Below are 21,655 nucleotides of genomic sequence, written 5' to 3'. Positions count from 1 at the left end.
TTTATTATATATCATTTTGTATTCATGTTAGGGTGTTCTCCGGGAATGATTGCTACACCTACACATTAAAACCAGAAAAAAAAAAGATTTAAATGCTCATCATTTGAAAGAATAAGGCTCAGTTTGGAAAGAGTACAAATACAAATAAAATATATACAATATAAATACATACAAAATAATATAAAATATAAAGTTTTACACTCTACATATTTACATTTGTATCTTTTCCAAACTGAGCTTAAATGACATTAATCGAAAGTAATGATAAAATAGAATTCATGTAGCCAATCCCATATAACTAGGGTTCAGGACAAACCAACGTGATCAAATGACTTTTTAAGTATATGATTTTATGCTATTTTGAGAGTCTCATAGGAGTTCTAATATTTTTTTCCTCCATTAATCGGCATAATAAAAGCATGGAGTTTGATTTATATTTTAAACTAGGTTCAAAGTATCGGCATCGGAAAGTTCATTGAAAAGGAAATTTATTAAGATACAAATAAATAAGATAACTCAAAAAAAAAAAAACCCACAAATTCATTAAGAATACTAAATCTGCGGCTCAGTACGGTTAAATGTTTGTGGAAAAGATTGGTCAGGAATACAGATACAAATATGTAGAATGCAAAACTTAGGACTTCCAATGGGACAGGTCCGACCCGATGACCGGAACCAATTGGGTTGGTTCCGGTTCCTAATGTATTATTGTCTTGATTAGTATTGGTTTGAAACTGGGACCGGTTCTACCCAGTTTCGAATCAATTTAAATCTGATCCGATCGAGTTATATATAAATAATATAATATATATATATATATTTAATATATACATATATATTAAATAAATTAATCAGGTTCATCAGGTCAGATCCAATTGTCCCGAGAATTGATCAATTCGGTTCTAGGTCTAAAATTACAAACCATCATACTGGTTCTGGTTTGATTCTGGATCCTTAATATTTCTTATTGTATCCGTTCTGATTCTACTTGGACCCAACCTGTTAACAGTCCTAGTAAAACCTTTGTATTTTGTATATATTTGCATGTACTATATATTTGTGTTTATACTCTTTCCAAACTGAGCCTAATCGTATGATTGATATAATACTGATAAGAGAAAGTAAAAAAAAAAATGAAAATTAGGCAAATGTATTAATCATGTGTGATCCATAGCTGATACCGTTGGCACAGATCAACGTAGGAGTATTCATTATATCGTTCAAACGGTAAAATCGAACCAAACCAAACCAAATTTGTGGTTTGGTAGTTTTTTAAATTATGATTTACAGTTTAGGTTTGATTTATTGGATTTCATAAACCAAATGAAACCGTAAACCAAAATATATAAAATGAATATATGATGTATAAAATAATAAAATAAAAGTTTTAAATTTTAATTTTTGGGAAAACTATTTGATCTTTCTATTTGAATTAAGCCTAATAGAATCATAAAATAATCTAAGTTCTCAAACCATATTAAAAATCGCACCAAACCGTAATAAAATGGTTTGATCTGATTAAATTTCCATACAAGTTCGATTTAAAAATTTTTCAAGCCGTAATTTACCAATTTAGTCTGAGATCATTCCATCCGAAGCATGTATCAACCGACATTCCAGGTATTATTCTTATTTGTAGTTGGACTTGCAACGTTTTAAACACTTTTACTTTTAAGGAATCGCAATCTGATGAAGTGGGATCTCCTGAAAGCAAAAATCGCATGCGTACCTGAGAACGGCATTCAGTCGCACATCATGAATATCTATGATGTAATTCCCGACGTGTGGCTGAATGCAATCCTCTCAGAGTGTGTATGACGGGTTTAACTGGACTAGGTCCAAGTTCAGTTTCTACGGGACCTCTCTGGTTATTAATTCTCCAACATATCGTTCTGAGTGTAAAATAGTAAAGATGACTTTGGTTTGGTCATACAAATATTTTGCATTATTATAAGTAAGCAATCAAAATAAAAGTATAGTTAATGTTTTTGATGATTGAATTACACCTATTTTACACCGATTTGGTAGAGTTCGCCATATACTTTGAGTCTGTGACCATGGTCTGGGTCAGGTTTGGGTTGGCTTGGCTTGGGCTTTGGTTACCTATGGCCTCAATCTGAGTCCAGTTCAAGTTTATGTCACGCCTGGTGTTTCAGACATAGGCTCAACTGACAACTTGAAAATCCAATCCTAACCCATGCAGAAGGAAAATTGGATTTAGTTGGTCTCACGCAAATCCCTAACACTAGGGATGTCAATTGACCGGTTTTAGTTGGAACCCATCCAAGTCAAAATCAATTTGGATGGATTGGAAAGACCAGTAGACATATTGAACTGGATCAATTTAGGCCAAATCAATTTGGCCTAAAGCATTCATTGGATTGAATTGAACTTGATCCATCTGTAATGGATTCATATTGGATTGGATTGGACCAAATACGATCCAATTTACACCCCTACCTAGCATTAGCATTACCAGGTGATGAAGGGTGATTTAGCTTGACCTCGTAATAGGGGGACACGTGGATGCGACCTAACTAATAGATGACATCTCAGCATGACCAGCCTGCAACAGAACAATCTCGGGTACCTATCTACCCCGGGCTAAAGTGACCTCGAGACAAGGTCACCTCGAAATGAGATCACCTTGGTACCAGATCGCAACAAGAACACTTTGGTGCCAAAGCACATCGACACTCAGTCCAGTTTAGGATTTAAAGGCGTCAGCTCGGGGATACCGACGTGCCACTGTGAGGATCTCGAAAATCCCTCCGACGGTTCCCGGACTTCATGGGATCACGCCGCGTAACAGCCAACGTTATCTCCCCCGACTGATTCGGGCGGACTCGATAAATCCTATCAGTTGGCAGCACTATCTCCCAACTTATGTGAAAACGGATCTCATCATGATGAGGATCCTGAAACCACTTCGCAAAACCCGCGATGACTCCATTATATAAAGGCTCCACCCCCCAAGGGTGCAAGGTATGCATGATTTTCCTGCTCTCAAGCTCTCTACTTTCAAAAGCAATTTTATCTCGCTACTAGCCTATTGACTTAAGCATCGGAGCAACCTCGTCGGGTTAGCATCCCCGAGTTCTCTGATATCCTTGCATGTTCAGTCCGTCGTCCGTCTAGAAGCCAAATCACCTCCAAAAGGGAGCAGCTAGATCACACTACATCACCATGGAACTAAAATTCACCCTTCTGCCGGCATAAATTGCATTAACCATTTCTTTCAATATAAATATATATAAAGAGAAATTGTCTAAAACTCACCATGAGTTTTCAACATTTCTCCTAAACTCACAACTTTTCAAAATATCTAAAACTCACAATGTCACTAAGTTTTTATTTTCCAAAACTCACATTCCCTTAGTGTGTCGTTAATGCTTCTTAACAGAGGTATCCATGTCAGCATAAATAACAATTTTCATGACCAAATTACCCTTGAATAGTGAGTTAGAGGAAAAATGGTCTTTTTTAGTTTCATTTTTCTTTTTTTTTTCATTTTTAGTGTTTTGTTATAATTTCCGATTTTTTTTTACATTTTTATATCTTCTACAATCTATAAATTTTCCTGTATTTTTGTTATTTATTTACAATTTGTGTTTTTCTATAATTTTTGATGTTTTTTCTACAATTTTTATTTTCTGATTTTGTTTTTCAATTTCTATAGTTTCTATAATTTGAAAATATTTTTTTATTTTGTTTGAAATTTCTATAATTTTTATAGTTTTTGTAATTTTTATGCTTTTATGTATTTTATATTTGAAAATATTTTTTTGAACTTTTCCCTTTTTTCATGTCTAAATATTAAAATGGTAATATATTACCGCCCATTAATTTATTTTGTATATATTTTTTATTTTTCTATGAAGGTTAAAAAGGTAATATATTAACACCCGCTAATCTGTTTAATGTGAAGTTAATGACATGGTGAGTTATAGAAAATTTCCCTTGCCCTTTGGATTTGGGCTTCAGTAGTTAAAGTCGCTACACTCAGATCACTGTCCACTTTTAGTGGTGATTGATACTGGCATGTGTTTCAGTCTTAAATCTATCAAAAGTTCAAAGGATGGGGACGCTACGCCCTAAATTCTTGACCATTGTTGCTAGCCGCAGTTGGCAAGTAAATATTCAAGGAAATTCTCTTTATGTTCTTACCGAGAAACTCAAAAATCTCTTGAGCTTAACTCTGAGTCTAACCAGCAGATTCTTAAAAAAGAAAACTCTAACCTCCATCAAATTCTCATTCAAGAAGAACTCTTTGTTTAAGCAAAAATCTCGATCGAGAAAAGTGGTTAAAGGAAGAAGAGCAGAACACTACTAAAGTTTTTTCATACCTCCATCAAAATTAATTCTAATTAAGTTTGCTGCTATTACCAAAATCATGGATAATGGTGTGGGAATTACCCAATCCCAAGAAATTAAAAAGCAAATGGTGGAATATTTCTAAAGCATTCTTAATGGTAAGGTTGAGAGTCATCATCAATATGTTTATCAAATTATTCCTCGCTTGATATCTGAAGATGACAAAGCCACACTTGTTTAATAACTTATATTAAATCAATAAATCCCTTTGAAGATATTACACTTCTACTTTTATTGTCTTAAGTAATCTCAAATAAAGATGCTCCTAGTACCTCCGTAGACTTCAGGCCTGTTATAAAAAATTTTGTTTGATAGACTGACACCTCTTCGCCCTAAGATTATTTCCCCTGAGAAGGGTAGAGAGAAGAACATTTAAATTGGATATGGCTAGCTAATGCCTTATATAGGTTGAACTCGAATTTCATTCTTACTGTTCTTCAAAGTTTTGGTTTCAATAACATTTGGATTGACTTGATCTGGTTGTGCATCAGTGCTTGTACAAAGGGTCTTGGGTCTTAAACAAGGAGACCCACTCTCTCTCACTACTCAGTCTCTTCATAATTGCAGAGGAAGTCGTTAATAAAGGGCTTAACACTATTTTTTTTTTTTTTTGAATGATCATATTCGCTTCTGTGCTCTCACATGGGGTAGTGTTATGATCACTTGGCCATTTTCGTTGATGACACCACGATAAAAGGCTTGAAAATTCTGATGAAATTCATTTCAGCATATGAGAAAGTTTTTGAAAACTTATCAGCTCATGTTTCATTATCCCTCAAAATGTTAGGTCTCTCACCATTAATATGATAAAGAATATCACAGGATTAACTCAGAAGCACTTGCTATTCACATACCTTGGTGTGCCTATAAAACCTTAGGTTTTAAGCAAATCATCCAAAAAAAATCAAAAAGGAAGATTGATGGTTGAAAAGCTAAGGTTTTGACTTTTGGAGGTAAGCTGATCATGTTCTTCAAAGTATGGTGGTCCAGGTGCTTAGTATTGTCCCCTCTCCAAAAGCTGTCATCAATATAATCTCTATCAAATGTTTGCTAATTTTCTTTGGGGTTCTAATGAGTATGGTCAAAGATTTTTATTGGGTGGGGCGGAACAAGGTTTGTAAACCCATTACCCATCCAAAAAGGTGGCATTGTCATTAGGTCTATTTTTGACGTCTCCAAAGTTTTCAGGCTTAAAACATGATTCAATCTTCTCCAAGGTCCATAGTCTTTGGGCTTAAGATTATGTCTTCAAAATACATAAAATCAAAGCCCATCCCCTTACTTAAAAAACCTAGCTCTTATTAATGGTCCACTTTTCTTTGAAACGGACTTGTGATTTAAAAGTTTTTATGAAGTGCTTCACCATGATGGTTCTTAGAATTTCCAGAGTGTTGAGCCAATACCCGAGAATGCCAAGTGGATTGCTCACCACTCAAATTGTTGTTTTAAGTGAAGAAGATGATGATGATGATGATGATGATGATGATGATCTAATTTGAAAAAACTAAACCCGAAGGGCAAACGGCAACAAGAAAAAAACAATTGAAGTTGTAGAATAATGCCCCCTTAAGTTCCCCATAACATTTGCTTTTTCATGTGAAGAATTATGCATGGTGCTTCCCCATGGATGATTTGGTTACTAAGAAAGGTATTACTCTTGTTTCTAAATGTTGTTGCTGTGGTTTGGACCAGGTTGAAACTTTTAACCACTTAATTACTTTCTTGGGAGTAATGGCAAAAAAGGTAGGAAACCGTTTTAGTTCTCTTTTTGATGCTCTCGCTTATCCTGGATAGAATTAAATTATGGTGGATTTCGTGCAAAAAAAATAAAAGAAATTTAAGGTGACTGCTCCTCCACTTGGAGTAAAATTTGGGGGTTAAAGAAATAGTTCACCTGATAAATCAACATTTTTCCTCTTGAAGAACTCTTCTGATTATCTGATTAGTAGACACCTAACATGATCTCACCCTGTCTTGCTGCAGTGTTTACTTAGTATGGATCTGATCCAATTTAGACCAAAGCTGGGAGATCTGAGATCATCCAATGGGTCTTGACTGAATCAATCCAAGCCCATGTTACTTGGACATTGACAGCCCTAGGGTTTAAGTGTGCTCAAAACCATTTTAGTTCCATTGAAAAAGAAATGACTAGGAGTGGCAGTTTTTCAACCCATTCCAGGAACCCACCCAACCCAACCATTAATTGACGGGTTGGGTTGTAACCATTTAATCTCGGGTCACTGTGGGTAACCGACTAGTCGATTTTATTATTTCCTTTAACTGAACCGAACCAGATTATATTTTAGAACTAAACCGACCTTAATTGAATTCGGTTCGGTTTTCGGTCTGGTTGGGCCCTGATTCCACATAAAAATATAAGCATCTAATAAGTGTTATTAATTAAAAATTAGAATGACCCAAATCCCAATGGTTTTAATTAATTAGCTATTATTAATTAAAAGTTAAAATAGGACCAAAGCCCTATGCCAATGGAGAATTGGCCAATTAGCCATTTTCAAAAATAACTAATGATTAATAAACATATAATGACTAGTGAACAATTAATAATTAGTGTAGGTTTTAATTAATTAAAATATAGAATGGTCCTAAAACCTAATGGAATTGACAAATTGTTCATTGGGAAATATAATAATTAATTAGCATAAAATATTAAATAAAACATTAATATGTAATATACTTGGTTAAATAACAACATTAATTCGGTTTTCAAATCAGTTCAGTTCGATTTAATTGAAAATTTCAATCAAACCAAACCAAAATCAAAAACTGGTTTTTTATAGAAAACGAAAAACAAAAACCAAACCGAACCAATACTTGAATTAGCTTATTCGGTTTCGTTTGGTTCTGTTCGGTTTTTTATTTATCAACCAAATTTGAACACCCCTACCATTTCTTGAGAATGAAATCAATCTCATTCCAACTAATTCCAATTTTCATTCTGATTCTTATTTGAACCAAACAGATTATGAAAATAGACTATTTCAATTTTAATTCCAAAACATTTCAATTCCAACTATAAATCAAACGGATTCTAAGTAGTTAACACGATGGATTGCTGCTAACTACATACTAATAAAATTGTACAAGATCGTATGTAGTTATGTACATTAAATGTCTTCAATTAGAGATGTAGTTGGTCCTCTAAAGGATCCAAACTTTACAGTTACAGATATTCAGAACAGAAGTCAGAAGTCAGAACTCAAAGCACCATAAGCCACATTTTCAAAAGTTGTTGTCTGTTATTGGTTCCAAAAAGGGTGGCAATTCTTGGCCCTACCTTCCAGGACCATCTAAGGATGTGTTTGTTTGGAGCACAAAATTGGACTGCATTTTCACATCAACCCTTATACATATATATCTGGCCTCCTGAACACTATTTAATCCAGTTCTAATCTGACACAAATTAAAGCAGCTTAAAGAATAATTGTATAAATACCAAACACCAAACATACAAATTGTTTTCCACTTTTCCTCCCAGCTTGTATTAGTTAGCCTTACATCATGCGTCTGTGACACATTATTGCGATGTGACTGATGCGTGGCATAACATGGTAAAATTTCAATGCTTACAATTTTGATTAGGGCCGTCAACGGGTGGGGTCGGCTAAGGGACATCCTGTACATCTCGATTATTAATGGAGATATTGATAGCTATAATTATTTAAATAAAATAGTAATCTAAATTTGGATTTTGATAATATAATGTTGATAAAAATGGCAGTAAAATAATAAACTATTTATATATATATATATATATATATATATATATATAATAAATCAAGTGTATTTAATCAAAATTATCTTGTATATTATTTATTAAATTAATAAAAAAAGCTAAGGCCATGTTTGCTTTACAGGAATAGGGTCTAGAATTAGAATTCCAACTATTTGGTGGGGCGGAATCAAAATCTCATTCCCATTTTGTTGGAATGGCCATTCCCTGCCCTTCTTCTGACATTTTTTTCTTCAAAGTGTTGGTTGTGGGATTTGATTTTACGTCAATGCTAGAATAAACCAATTAATACACCAATGAGTCAGCCCTCCATTGGTCCAAAAAATAATAGGTTTGAGTGTGACTTAATTGGGAGTAAGTAATAACCTAAGAATAAAATCAAAGAACCAGAACTAATATAATCAATTCGATAAATCTATTGAGTAGAACTGACTCGTCAACAAGGGTGTCAATTGGACTGAAATTGATCCAATCCGATGCAATCTAATGTGAGTCAATTACAAATGGACCAGCATCAATATTCCAATCCAATGAATATTTTGGACCGATCCAATTCAATGTCTGGATCATTTAATCTATTCAAATTTATTTTAATTTAGATTGGTCTTAACCTAAACCTGATCCATACATTCTTATGTTCTATTAATGGACTCAACCCAATCTATTAAAAATTCATTACTGATGGTATAGGCCAGATCCGGTCAAATCCAATAAATACTCTGAATCATTAAGTCTGAAATGATACAATTCAATGTCTTGTTAATCCGTCCAATCCATCCAAATTAATTTTGGCTTGGATGGATCCAATCCAAAACCAGTCCATTGACACCCCTACCAGTCGATAGCTCTAAATTTAATAATCATTTTAAAAAAGAGTTGGATTAAAAAACGATCGGGCCAGAATGTGATTGTCATGCGATTGTGAACACTAATTACTGTCTGTAAAACTTCCGACATAGTCTGATTGCTTAAAGCTTTAAGATAAAATAAAACATCCACCTGGATGCTCACTCATTCAGTCATTCTTCTCTTCGTCAAGACTCAAGAGTAGTAAACAACACCACATACCACATGGTGCAGCGACCAGCGTTCCCTACAGGCTACAGAAAAGTGGTTTTCCAAGGCCCCATCTTCCTTTTAAAGGAGGCAATAAGGGAAAAGGTCCAAAAACGGAACAGGTGAGAGATGACCCAGGTTCAGTGCAGCCCAGCTCACGTTCATGGCATTAATGAGAGAAGAAACTGAACCAATCTTTTCTTAGTTCCACTTTTCTTCTCTTTCCATCTGTCAATGGCGCAAATCAAGCCCTGAACAACCCACACGTAGGTAGCCCTCTTTCATTCAGTTACGCAGGATCCAAGACACCCACCACTGCTCCAAACAACCAACCTCAGCAGAATAAGTATAACCCACGATCACACCAAGATATTCATCAAATATCAAACCCTAGAGCACCACCATCATATCTCTCTACTCTCAGTGAACAACTAGTCAAGAACCAGTAATGGAAAACACCCACCACCTCAACTCAACACACCCCATGAGTTCAAACTTCAAACTCGTCTCTGAGAAGAACTCTAAACTTGAAACCCCAAAACCCCTTTCAATTTATAACCTTTGAAGTATAAACTTGAGCAGAATCAGCACAAGTAAGGAATCATGATTCCTTCTTGCTTCACCAACCCAGACAGTCTCACCCTCAACGCCCAGATGCCACAACATCTGATAACTTGCGTTTACAAAACTCAACTCTCCGACTCCCCTACTTTTATAACATTAACCTGGTTCAAGACTCTCTTTTCCCACTCCTTGACCATCCATGCCAACGATTCCTTCTCCGTCACTCTCTCTCTCCTCCCATCAGTCTTCCCATTTTTCCGAAACCGACATGGCTCAAAGTCCATCTCCCTCAGTCGCCACCGCCACCACTACCACAGAGTGAAGCTTTACTGGGACTTCACTCGGGCTCAGTACAACAGGAACTCGGCCGAGCCTGATTCAGGCTTCTACGTCGCTATTGCATGCAATGCCCACATTGAATTCATCCTCGGCGACCTCCGAGACGATGCACTTCGCCGCACTGGAGCCGTCCAAATGTGTCCGTCCGCCGAGCCTGCGTTGCTGCTGTCTCGTCGTGAGCACGTATTCGGGCGTCGGAGTTTTACTACTACAGCTCAGTTCTCGGGGTCGAAACATGAAATTGTGATCGAATGCGCCGGTGGGGTGTTGAGAGTGAAGGCGGATGGTCAGATAGCCTTGGTTGTGAAGAGATTAGCCTGGAACTTTAGAGGCAACGAGCGAATTCTGGTTGGAATGTCGGAAGTCGAATTCTATTGGGATGTTTTCAACTGGGTCACTCGGTCCCGAAGAGATGGAAGTGGCCATGGAGTGTTTGTGTTTCAGGTGGGAGATGGTGGGGTGTGGCCGGAGATGGCGGGTCCAGAGAAGAAATTGATGAGGAAAAGCATGTCATCTTCGTCATCGATGCTGTCGTTATCGCCTTCTCCGTCGTGTTCGAGTGTCTTGCAGTGGGCAGAGGAGAGCAGTGACGGAGGTAGGAGCTCTTGTTCTTCATCCACAAGGTCTTCTGGGAGTGGAGGTTTCTCTTTACTGTTGTATGCATGGAGGAGTGATTAATATTATAAGGTTTGAATTCATCAAATGCATGCCACTTTGCCAATTATATATCTTTTATCTCAACAAATTATAATCGAATTCAAGGAGGATTCTTTATTATGAAGGATGTTGTGCAGATCGATTTCTCAACTATATATATATATATATATCATCTATGTATACATTCATTCAGATTCTATTCTCAGAAAATTCAGTTTTGTGTGAAGCTAGCCATGCATCCAAAGGAACCTCCATAAGTCTATTGTCCAACTTTTCTCTCCATCACTGCAGTCAGCCACTACTCATTGATTCTTAGGGAAAAACTACTATTACCGATCAGACCCAATTCAAAAAATTCATTGTCAGACAGCCTACAATTAATATTGTATTCTGTAATGGAAAGTTAGAAACCCTCACAACAAGGCAAACCATGCGCGCATGCATAGTTCCTGCTTTTGGGTTGTTAATGGAGCTTTTTTTTTCTTCTCTTTATAAAAGGGATCAGTTATAGCCAGTTGAGGCTGGATGGTAGCCTCTGCATAGGCAGGAATCTCATTCCAGATAGCACGAGGAGCTCTCATCACTCTCTACCAGCTTTCATCAAGATAATAAATGAACAATGGAGATAATAAGGCCCACGCCATCATCATTAAAGTGAAACTTGACCTTTATAATAAGCCTGATAAAGGAACAGCAATGCTGTAGCCTGTAGGTTTGATCAACTCTTTGTCAGGTTAAATTATAGCAACCAATGGGGCCGGTTCTGAGAAAGCAAGGCCGGAAGACCCGGCACCACAACCACCAATAGCAGAAAGCCAGAAACATGCATGATTTGGTCTTTGTTCTGTTTGGACTCTCTGGTGTTTTTATCACTAGACTCTGGTGTTCTTCATGATGGATCTAGTGTTCTTCAGTACAGACCAAATACTATCTTGAGAGGTTAATCTTTATGGTGGTCAGCCTAATAGAGGCCTTACCATTAAACTCCAATTTGAAACTTGAAAGAAGGAAACTGGAATTGAACTTGTGATTAGTGGAAGCTGAGAGGTGGGAAGGCCTTATTTTAGTCCTAATTAACTCCTAAAGAACTCGGTCAAGCACAGAATCAAGCTTCCTAATCCGAACAAAACAATTTCCAGTAGTAAGACCTAATGAGTTATGAGCCCAGGAGTTCTAGATACAGAAAAACGGGTTACTCTATCAAGTTCCGAGCACAAGCATGAACGTCAAACATATCATAGATTCTATAATATGCTCTGGTAAAATCTGTGGAGGTTAGATGGTTGAGAGTAGTGGTGCCAAACAGTTTAAAAAATAATTAATGAATTACTAGAAATAATTATTTCATTGTAGAGATCCTTCTCCATCTTTTGGCGGGTCATAACTCTGGTAATTAAAGCATATTCCTATAGCTCCCTTGCATATATGATGACGATGGTACTAGCCAACTCAAGCTATTATTATTGCACCACCCTTAGTGGACGGTCAAAAAATCACGTGGAAAGGAAACCGGCTCCAGAACCAACCGGGTTTGAGAATTTTACGGTATTTATTAAATATTAATTTTGTATAGGAGACATATTAAACATGTATGTCTTCAAAATGTAAAGTAAAACCTACAATTTTAGTCTTGTTTTAACAAAATCAGCGTTCAGGATTAAAAAATAAATAAATACAAGTCCAACTACTTTTGATTTAATGAATATTTATGACATATCAAATCAACATGTTAGTTACATGGTGATTCTTTTTTGTGTTTGGTGTCACACACCACTAATAACTCCCCTTTTCTCTAAATTGGTAGTTGCAAGCCATGTTCAAAGTATCAACACAGCCTGGCCGATACATATCATTCTGAGACCCCTCCAATACACCCCTATAGCGGGTATATCGGGGGTCAGACCAGTTCAGGGGGTGGAGGAGCCCTAAACCGACCCCCTGAATAGTATCAATTCGTCCAATATGCCCCTACCGATATATCAGACATATCGATATTTTAAACCTTGGCTACAAGAATTGATTCTAAAATGAATCAGCCAACATGCCAATGAGTCACCCCTCGGTTGGTTACCACATGGTGAGTTCAGATTGACACCCCACATGTACATCTCAGTGTATTGGAAGTATCTCCTATACTTGTCATGGGGAGATGTTCTCAATACACCGTTGGGATGTGTTGTGAGGCACATGGGGCACATTCTATAGGGAGCCCGTGTTCTATTTTCATGAGATAAATTTACTACCAAAACAGTGATTCACATTCCATAGGGCACATTCTATGGGAAATATCTCCTATACTTCTAACAGTGATTCACATTTTTTTTCGTAGGATGCAGTTCATGCACTATTTTTTTATTTTTTTAACTGTCAAACCTGGTTGGACCAGTTGGATTTTTTCAACTTGGCAGGATAAATGAATCAGTGCCTGGGCCAGGTCTAATCTCTATTGGCATTACACGTATCCGAGATCGTTCAAATCTCAAACAGATTGAAAATTTCCCCACACAAATAAAGGAAGAATTATATTAGCTAACTAATCAAATCAGTGTATTACATACCGGAGGACCAAATTGGAACCCTGGAAGGTCATACCAAACAAACTTTGTTAACCACTCTAAAAATGGGTCAGCATTTTATTAAGCAGACTGCAAACCACCAATTAAAACCATTGAATCTTTTCAACTGGATGCAACGCAGGAGATCTGGCTTTTGGTTTATGAAACACTAACCAGGTCCCACATGTCCCAAACCCAAGTTGGTATCTTTCAACCTTTTACAGTTGAATTTCAGCAAGGTTTGTCCGGTCCTGAAGACCATACACAAGTACCCAAACATGTAAGGGTGGTTTGAGGTTAGTAACTGGCCAAAACTGACAACCTCAGGAGTCAGGACTGGTTTCAGCATTGTCCTTTTTGTTTTTTATCAATGTGCTATGTGCAAATTAGGGGGGCGGGGGGACCCACTAGAAGTAATAATGTCAAATAACTTAAGAAAGAAAGAAAGAAAAAACAAGAAACATAAATAGCTTATCTATCACAGTGAAAGGCCAGTACACTTGATCTAGTCATTTTTGTATACGTCAGTTTTCTATGAATTCGAGGATTACATAATTTACAGGTTGCTAAAACTACCAATTAGAATTTACAAACAATGGGTGAAACCGTGAAAGACCCAGCTCCAAGTGCTACATGCAGTAAAGGTGGTAACAGACATTACCCCAGCATTTCACTCTAGATCTTAGAGAACAATGGCAGGAAAGGATTTCTCTAGACAACCCCAAAAAGTTGTGATTAAGGCACAGTTCAGTAGTGTTTCATTCTAGATCCCATTATACAACTTTTTTGCAGAATAGTATTCACTCTCCATGCCTTCCAAAACTAGGAGTAAATATTTGTCCAACTGGTTGAAGTGCGGACACATTCCAACTCTCAACATGTCTAACAATCTGCCAAATGATGATATCAACAACAAAGGAATATGTAAAATGGTAAATCACACAGCACATTGACTCAAAACAATTTGTTGCTTGGGAAATGTTTTTCTTACTTTGAAATCAGCATTTAAATCGTAGACTGTATTTCCTTCTATTGAAATAAGGGGTCTCCAAGGAAGTTTCAAGTAGGTCCTGCAAATTAACTTGTTATCTAACCAGTATGGCAGTTATGGGATAACAAGAAACAAGCATATAAGGCACTTGAGGTAATCCAGCAGAAAACAACACACACACATGGGTAACAACGAACAGGAATGCAAGGAACTTGAGGTAATCCAGCAGAAAAACCACACATACAATTCAATATTGTTGTAACTAAAAAGAAATTACTTACCTTTTTTCTAGGGAGAGAAAATGGGGTTAGATAACCAATTCAGCTAGTCTGTCAAGTGAAGATGTTCATTAAAAAGAAAGCGTGGCAGAAGAGTCATATGGTTTTTCCCCTTACGAACTCATGATGGGATATGGACAGTTGTGGAGTTCCATTACAGCATTACCACATGACATGAGGTAGCTAATAGCTATATGATGAATTTTGACACCAGATACATCTTCTGGATATTCAGAAAGATGTATTAGTGGATAAGATGCCTCTATGGATTTTATTTGGCAGGTTTTCTATAAGAAAATTGAGTGAACATTTTCCAACAGGTGTCATTCTATTAGTTTCTATACTAGTTTTATTCCAGCTTCACAAATGATGTATTGTCTGATAATGGGCATTCAAGGAAAAGATACTAGATTCAATTTCCACAATAGCATAATAATAGATTTCCAATATGTTTCATTAATCATTATTATCTAATAGAAACATCAAGTTTACCAACCATTTATTATTTATTCTATGCGATAATATCTAAAACAACTAGAAGTCTAGAAGTAAAAGCATTGCCATTCATTTATATAAATAATTTTAATCATGAATAATAATTGAAGTTCCCAAAGATATCTTGCTTTACTCACAGAACTTGGGGAAGGGGACAACTGTAGTGATCTGAACACATTTAACAATGAAAGCCAGAGGTGAATGTCCAACTAGGATGCCACCCTTGTGCTGAATGACAGAGTGCTATTCAGACATTACTAACTTAGATGCTTCTTTTAACATAGCATTTTTGACATTAAGGCTCAGTTTGGGAAGAGTACAGATACAAATATGTACAGTGAAAAGCCTTGTATACTGTATTTCTAAGCCTTGTATTTGCACTCTTCCCAAACCGAGCCTAAAGGAATTCTTGACAGATTACCTTTTCAATTTAGAGTTCCTAAAAGCTGAAAATTTTATGTTGAAAAGAAAGATTAATTGGCCCATTTACAGATTTACAAAGAAAGGACAGGCAAGAAAGACGGGTAAGTATACAATGAAAAAAAAAAAAAAACATTGACTAAACACCTTAGTTTCCATGTTGCCAATACAAAATTCGACTCATATTTAAAACCCTGCATACAAGAGGCAAAGTATTAATATGGTTAATAATTTACCAATACTGATAAAACCATAAAAATTATAAAAAATATCATTTACCACATTCTGTGATACCAACGTCGCTTAATCATTTAGAAGTTCAAAGAAGGGTTGTGACAGGGAAAAGAAATCACCATTTGAGGGACTCTTAAGCTGAATATTGACCCAGAAATCATCTTAGCCACCACTTACAAACCTTTCTTCTACAATTTATTTTAGGAAACCATGAAGTAAAATGCAATAGCTTGTTTGGGCATATAAACTGGAACTGACTCTTACCCTCTTACAAGGGCTGAAAACATCTAGAGATATTAACGTAATGTCTCTAATGGTGGAAGGACAATCTACTATTGAGATCATATGGGCATAAAATAGGATGAATGGTCCATGAAAGATTTTCCATATCATAAATAAAGCCAACTCCTGCAAGGTGGAAACTGGCTGGTTGGTAAGGTCTCCTGCTGGTTGTAGTGGAGACTTGGGATCGAATCCCGCCTGCACCTGGGTTGGGGGTTCTCAAAGAACCATTCAACCTAAAGGCTTAAGCTGTTAAGTGAGGTCCTTGAATAGGTTTTATTCTCTAACATGCCCCCTCACACGAAAGCCCATTGGGCTTGAAGCATGGACCGCACAGGCCCACCCATACCTTGTGCTGAAAATTAATTATAATGGGGTGACGAGAATTGAACTTTAGACCACTTGGTCAAAGTGGCTCTGATACCATCTCAAAGAACCATTCAACCTAAAAGCTTAAGCTGTTAAGTGAGGTCCTTGAATAGGTTTTATTCTCTAACAGGGGTTATGGGTTTGGGGGATGGCCTATCCACTGTTGTGTAGCCCCATGGAACCAAAAAGAAAAGAAAAAAAAAATGTCAGCTCCTGTCCTCATCTATGAACAAGTTTCAAAAGAGGGAAAAAATCCATGTACATGCTGTTCAATCCAACTTGTATGATGGAAGCATATGAAGGTGGATAACCTTCCTAATAAAGGGTTTAAAGATCTGCATTGTTGCATTAATCCTAAAGACTTCTGTTAGTTTGCAACTTCCATTTATAATGAATCTCAAAGAAAACTATTTATTTTCATAAGTTATTTTTGTTGATTCACTCAAGGTTCCCCTTTGTCTTTCATAAGTTATTTTCATAAGTTATTGTTGTTGATTCACTCCTAATTCTGGATGAAATGACAGGGAAAATTTGTTCCATTCTCTTTCTCAACATTGCTGCATATTTATAACATGGACTTTGAGATCCAATCACTTTAGTTCAAGTCAAAGGCAAGACTGTTTTTTCTAAATAAGATTTCACATTTTTGGATACCTTCTCAATCTTTCGTAGTACAATTGATGGACGATCAAAGAAAGGAACAAGCAATTTCAAGTTGCGTGCATACAAATCCTTACCTGAAGGGCAGAAGAACATAAAAGTCAGCTGATTTATCTCAATCTTATGTGTTCTCTTATACACACTAAGCACCTTCAGTTGTCTTTGAAATCATCAAATGTCACTTCAGAAGGGATGTACTAAGAGTCAGATGTAGATGTTTAGGCTTAGTTTGGAAGGAGTACAAATACAAATATGAACAGTATAAATACATATAAAATAATACAAAATGTAAAGTTTTGCACTCTACATATTTGTATTTGTACTCCTTCCAAACTGAGCCTGGAAATTTAATTCTTAATGCATATGTCCAAGATATTAGGTAAATTACAGAGTTGGTGGTGCTCAGTTAGGAGAGTTGGTGGTGGAAACAGTTGTCTAGTAAGACTGCAATCAGTCTTCGTTTAGATCTGAATTAAACAAGAAATAATGCAGAGAATAAAAGAAGGGGAGAAGAAGAAGAGAGAACATGAAGAAGAGAAAAGGTTCAGAGAAGAGTGTGGGTCATGACTGAGATTGTCGCCCCACTCAACCATTTATATTAATGATTTAAAACAAGGTAAAAAACCAGTATTACCCCTACTGCTTACATAAGCTATAAATAACAGAAAATAACTACCAACTAATCCAGCTAACATACTAACAGCAATATAAATAGACATGCAGCAATGAAGACCACATTATTGTTCTACATCTCTACACTCCCCCTCAAGTTGGGAGTAGATATTAGTCATTCCCAACTTGCATAAGTCAGTCTCCAATTTGGTCTTTGTAACTGCCTTGGTGAAGAGATCTGCAAGCTGCATATTGGAGGCGATATATGGAAGACACACTTCTTGGGAAGCAACTCTCTCTCTGATAAAGTGTCGATCCACTTCAATATGCTTAGTTCTGTCATGTTGTACTGGATTGTGGAAAATGTTAATAGCTGCATAATTATCACAATACAGCATCAGGGGCTTCTCATAAGCAATACCCAGCTCCTCAAATAGGGATATCAACCATAACACTTCAGCCACACCATTTGCCATAGATCTGAATTCAGCTTCAGCACTTGAATGAGCAACAACATTTTGTTTCTTACTTCTCCAAGAGACAAGATTTCCTCCTACAAAAACACAATACCCAGAGGTAGATCTTCTATCATCAACACACCCAGCCCAATCAGCATCTGTGTAAACTTCTTTTTTCATGTGACCATTATCCTTGAAGAGTATACCTCTACATGGACATCTCTTCCAATAAGCCAGTATCCTCTCAACTGCAAGTAGGTGAGTGGTTTTGAGAGAATGCATATACTGGCTAACAACATTGACTACATAAGAAATGTCTAGCCGTGTTAGGCAAAGATAGAGTAGTTTACCAACCAACCGTTAAAACATAACTTTATCTTCAAGTGGCTCTCCACCTTCTACACTGATCTTATGATTTTGTTCAATAGGTGTGTCAGCAGGTTTAACACCTAGCTTCCCAATTTATTCCAAAAGATCAAGAGCATACATCCTTTGGGAAACAAAAATCCTATGTTTAGATCGTGTTACTTCAATGCCTAGAAAATAGCATAGTTCTCCCAAGTCTTTGACCTAAAATTCTTGATGAAGTAGTTGCTTAAGAGAGACAATTTCACAAGTATTGCTCCCTGTCACTACAATATCATCCACATATACAGCAAGTAGAGTTAAGGAGGAATTCATTTTCTTAATAAAAAGGGTGTTCTCTGATTGAGCTTGCACATAGCCAAATTTTTCAAGGGCCTGTCTAAATCTATCAAACTAGGCTCTGGGAGACTGCTTCAGTCCATATAAGGCCTTATTAAGTCAACAGACCTTCTTCCCTGCTTCTGCACTATAAAATCTAGGAGGTAACTCTATGCATGCCTCTTCTTGCAAATCACCATTGAGGAAGGCATTTTTAACATCCATTTGAAACAATGGCCACGAGAAAATTGGTTGCAATGGATAGTAAAACTCTGATAGCGTTCATTTTTGCTACTGGTGCAAAACTCTCCAAATAGTTTATGACATATGTTTGTGTAAACCCCTTTGCAACTAATCTGGCATTATACCTTTCAATGGAATCATTAGCATTATGTTTCATTGTAAACACCCATCTACACCCAACCGGTTTCTTCCCTTTAAGCTGATCAACTAACTCCCATGTATTGTTCTTTAGAAGAGCATCCATCTCTACCTTCATTGCATCCTTCCACTCAGGTACTGACAAGGCTTTCTGCATTGTTCTGGGAATGGAAATAGTAGCAATAAATGCCAAAAAAGACTTGTAGGATGGAGACAAATGATCATAAGACAGAAACCTGGAAATACAATGAGTTATAGATGAGGTACAACGGTGCTTCCCTTTACGGACTACGATTGGAAGATCAAGATCATCCAATGAAGGAGGAAAAGGCTCAACAATAGAAGGTATTTCATCTGTAGTGGGGGATAAAGGAACTGTGGTACCTGGATCTGGAGCCACAGAGGAAATTGGAATTGGCTTGGACTGTTGATGACCGAAATCAACCTGCCTCCATCGCCTGTGATACACCCTCAAATCCCAACACCTTTGACAACCCTCCTCACTACACTCCCGTTCAGTGATTGGGACAAGTAGTAGATTTCTGATGAATGGGACCCCATCTCACTACTCTCCCCCTGAGAAGAAACTCTAGGATAATAGGGTACATCCTCAAAGAACGTGACATCCATAGAAACAAATTGTTTCCTAGAGATAAGTTCATAGCAGCAATATCCCTTTTGAGTTTGTGCATACCCAAGTAAAATACATTTTGAGGCTTTATGATCAAATTTGGAATGATGAGGCTCAAGGATCTGAACAAATAAGTACATCCAAAAGTCTTAAGGGGAATAGTAAACATCTCCTTATTAGGATATAATAAGGTAAATGGAACTTTCATGTCTAGGACTCGTGAAGGAACTCGGTTGATGAGATATACAGTTGTATGAATAGCATCTCCCCAAAAACGTATAGGTGCATTTTAGTTAAGCATAATGCTTCTAGCCACCTCCAATATATGTTTATTCTTTCCTCTGATTCTTCCTTATCACTGGACACCTTCCAAGGCTCTACAATCCCTTGAGCATTTGTTGCACTCTACCAGCAATCTCCAAGAACTAGTTGATTGACCTTTTTTTCTAAAACTTCCAAACCTAGGAAGTTCTCATGCAGTCAGCCTGATTAAACTCGCATGAGAAGCCCTAGGCTGGCTCTGATACCAAGTTGTCTAGTAAGATTGCAATCAATCTTAGTTTAGATCTTAATTAAACAATAAATAATTTAGAGAATAAAAGAAGAAGAGAGAAACGAAGAGGAGAAGATTCAGAGAAGAGTGTGGGTCATGGCTAGACCTGTTCATGGGCCGGGTAGCCCGACAGGCTGACCCGGCCCGGCCCGACCCCCGGACGGGTTTGTACATAGTTATTAGTCCGCGGGCTTGACCTCGGGCCTAAAAGCCCGAGCCCGACTATTTTACGGGTCGGGCTCGAGATTTGTCACAAAAGCCCGGCCCGACTTTTATATATATATATATATATATATATAGCTTTTAAACCCTAAATTCCTAAACCAAACCCTTCTCATATTTCATTCTTTCTCACTTTCAACTCTAATCGGTGCCACCAATGACTGACGGTGAAGATGGGTTGTAGTTCCAGTGAATAAAGGAACTCAAAACGGGAAGATCATTGCAAGAACGAAAGACTCTCAGAAAGTGTAACTTGTCCATGATGGCAAAGCAGAGGATGAAAGGAACAGAGAAAGGAAAAGTAAAAGAAACAACATCGGTCCTAGTGTAATATTCATCCTTCTGAACCTGTGCAATAGCTAAAGCCAGAAGAGTTCAAAGTGTAGGAACTGGGTAAGAGAAAAAGCTAGAAGAAAAAGTATGAAACTACCCAGAAAATCTAAGCAGGAAACAAAACAAGAGAGTTTCTACAGGTCTCACAGAAATGGGTTTCTCGAAAGAGGTAAGATTGTTTGTCGTTTGAGTGTTGACGAGTGGAGTGACCAGGTCCTCTCCTCTCTCTCTCTCTCTCGTTATCTTCCTCTCTCTCATAGAAGTCGAACAGATTTCTCTCTGTTCCTCTCTCTCTCTCTCTCTATTCTGTAAGTCGATTCCTCTCTCCCTGTCTCTCTTGGGCTTTGGGCTCGGGCCCGAGCTTGGGCCCAAGTTGTAGGCCCGTTGGTGGGGTCGGACTTGGGCTCAGGCCTACAAAAATTCTGTTAATGCAGAGTGAAAGCCCGGACCGAGCCCCGCCCGGCCCGGCCCGGCCCAGCCCATGAACAGGTCTAGTCATGGCTGAGATTGTCGCCCCACTCAACTATTTATACTAATGATTTAAAACAAGGTAAAAAATCAGTATTACCCCTACTGCTTCTATAAGCTATAAATAATAAAAAATAACTACCAACTAATCCAGCTAACATACTGACAACAATAAATAGACATGCAGTAGTGGGGACCACATTATCGTTCTACATCTCTACAGAAACAAAGAAGAAGGCGACGAAATCTTGGGAGAAAACGAAATCAATTAGGATATGGAAGAGA

General features: G+C 37.2%; 2 protein-coding genes across 2 annotated transcripts in view; one reads left to right on the top strand and one right to left on the bottom strand.

Annotated features, from left to right (window-relative positions):
* The first annotated feature begins 9,787 nt into the window (after positions 1-9,787).
* On the top strand, positions 9,788-10,765 carry LOC148861890 (uncharacterized). The gene has a single exon (XM_088985078.1). It carries the CDS (start codon positions 9,788-9,790, stop codon positions 10,763-10,765), a length of 978 nt encoding a protein of 325 aa, XP_088841204.1.
* A 2,981-nt stretch (positions 10,766-13,746) lies between these two features.
* The window catches only part of LOC148861889 (adenine phosphoribosyltransferase-like protein, putative (DUF2358)), a 32,645-nt gene continuing 24,736 nt past the window's right edge, over positions 13,747-21,655 (bottom strand). Inside the window, exons 5-8 of the mRNA XM_088983710.1 lie at positions 17,023-17,105; positions 15,631-15,677; positions 14,291-14,369; positions 13,747-14,189 (exon numbers count right to left, since the gene is read on the bottom strand). Coding sequence (XP_088839836.1) covers positions 14,100-14,189; positions 14,291-14,369; positions 15,631-15,677; positions 17,023-17,105 — 299 coding nt within the window. The 3' untranslated portion in view covers positions 13,747-14,099. The remainder of the gene's footprint in view (positions 14,190-14,290; positions 14,370-15,630; positions 15,678-17,022; positions 17,106-21,655) is intronic.

Source organism: Nelumbo lutea, chromosome 4 (assembly GCF_056320005.1).
Source record: "Nelumbo lutea isolate HS-2025 chromosome 4, American lotus-T2T, whole genome shotgun sequence".
Taxonomy (NCBI): Eukaryota; Viridiplantae; Streptophyta; class Magnoliopsida; order Proteales; family Nelumbonaceae; genus Nelumbo; species Nelumbo lutea.
The sequence above is the reverse complement of the archived record's forward strand: the minus strand, read 5'-3'. Positions and strand labels throughout refer to the sequence as shown.

Coding starts and splice junctions, on each gene's coding strand:
- LOC148861890 (XM_088985078.1), top strand. CDS start 9,788: ATGATTCCTTCTTGCTTCACCAACCCAGACAGTCTCACCCTCAACGCC.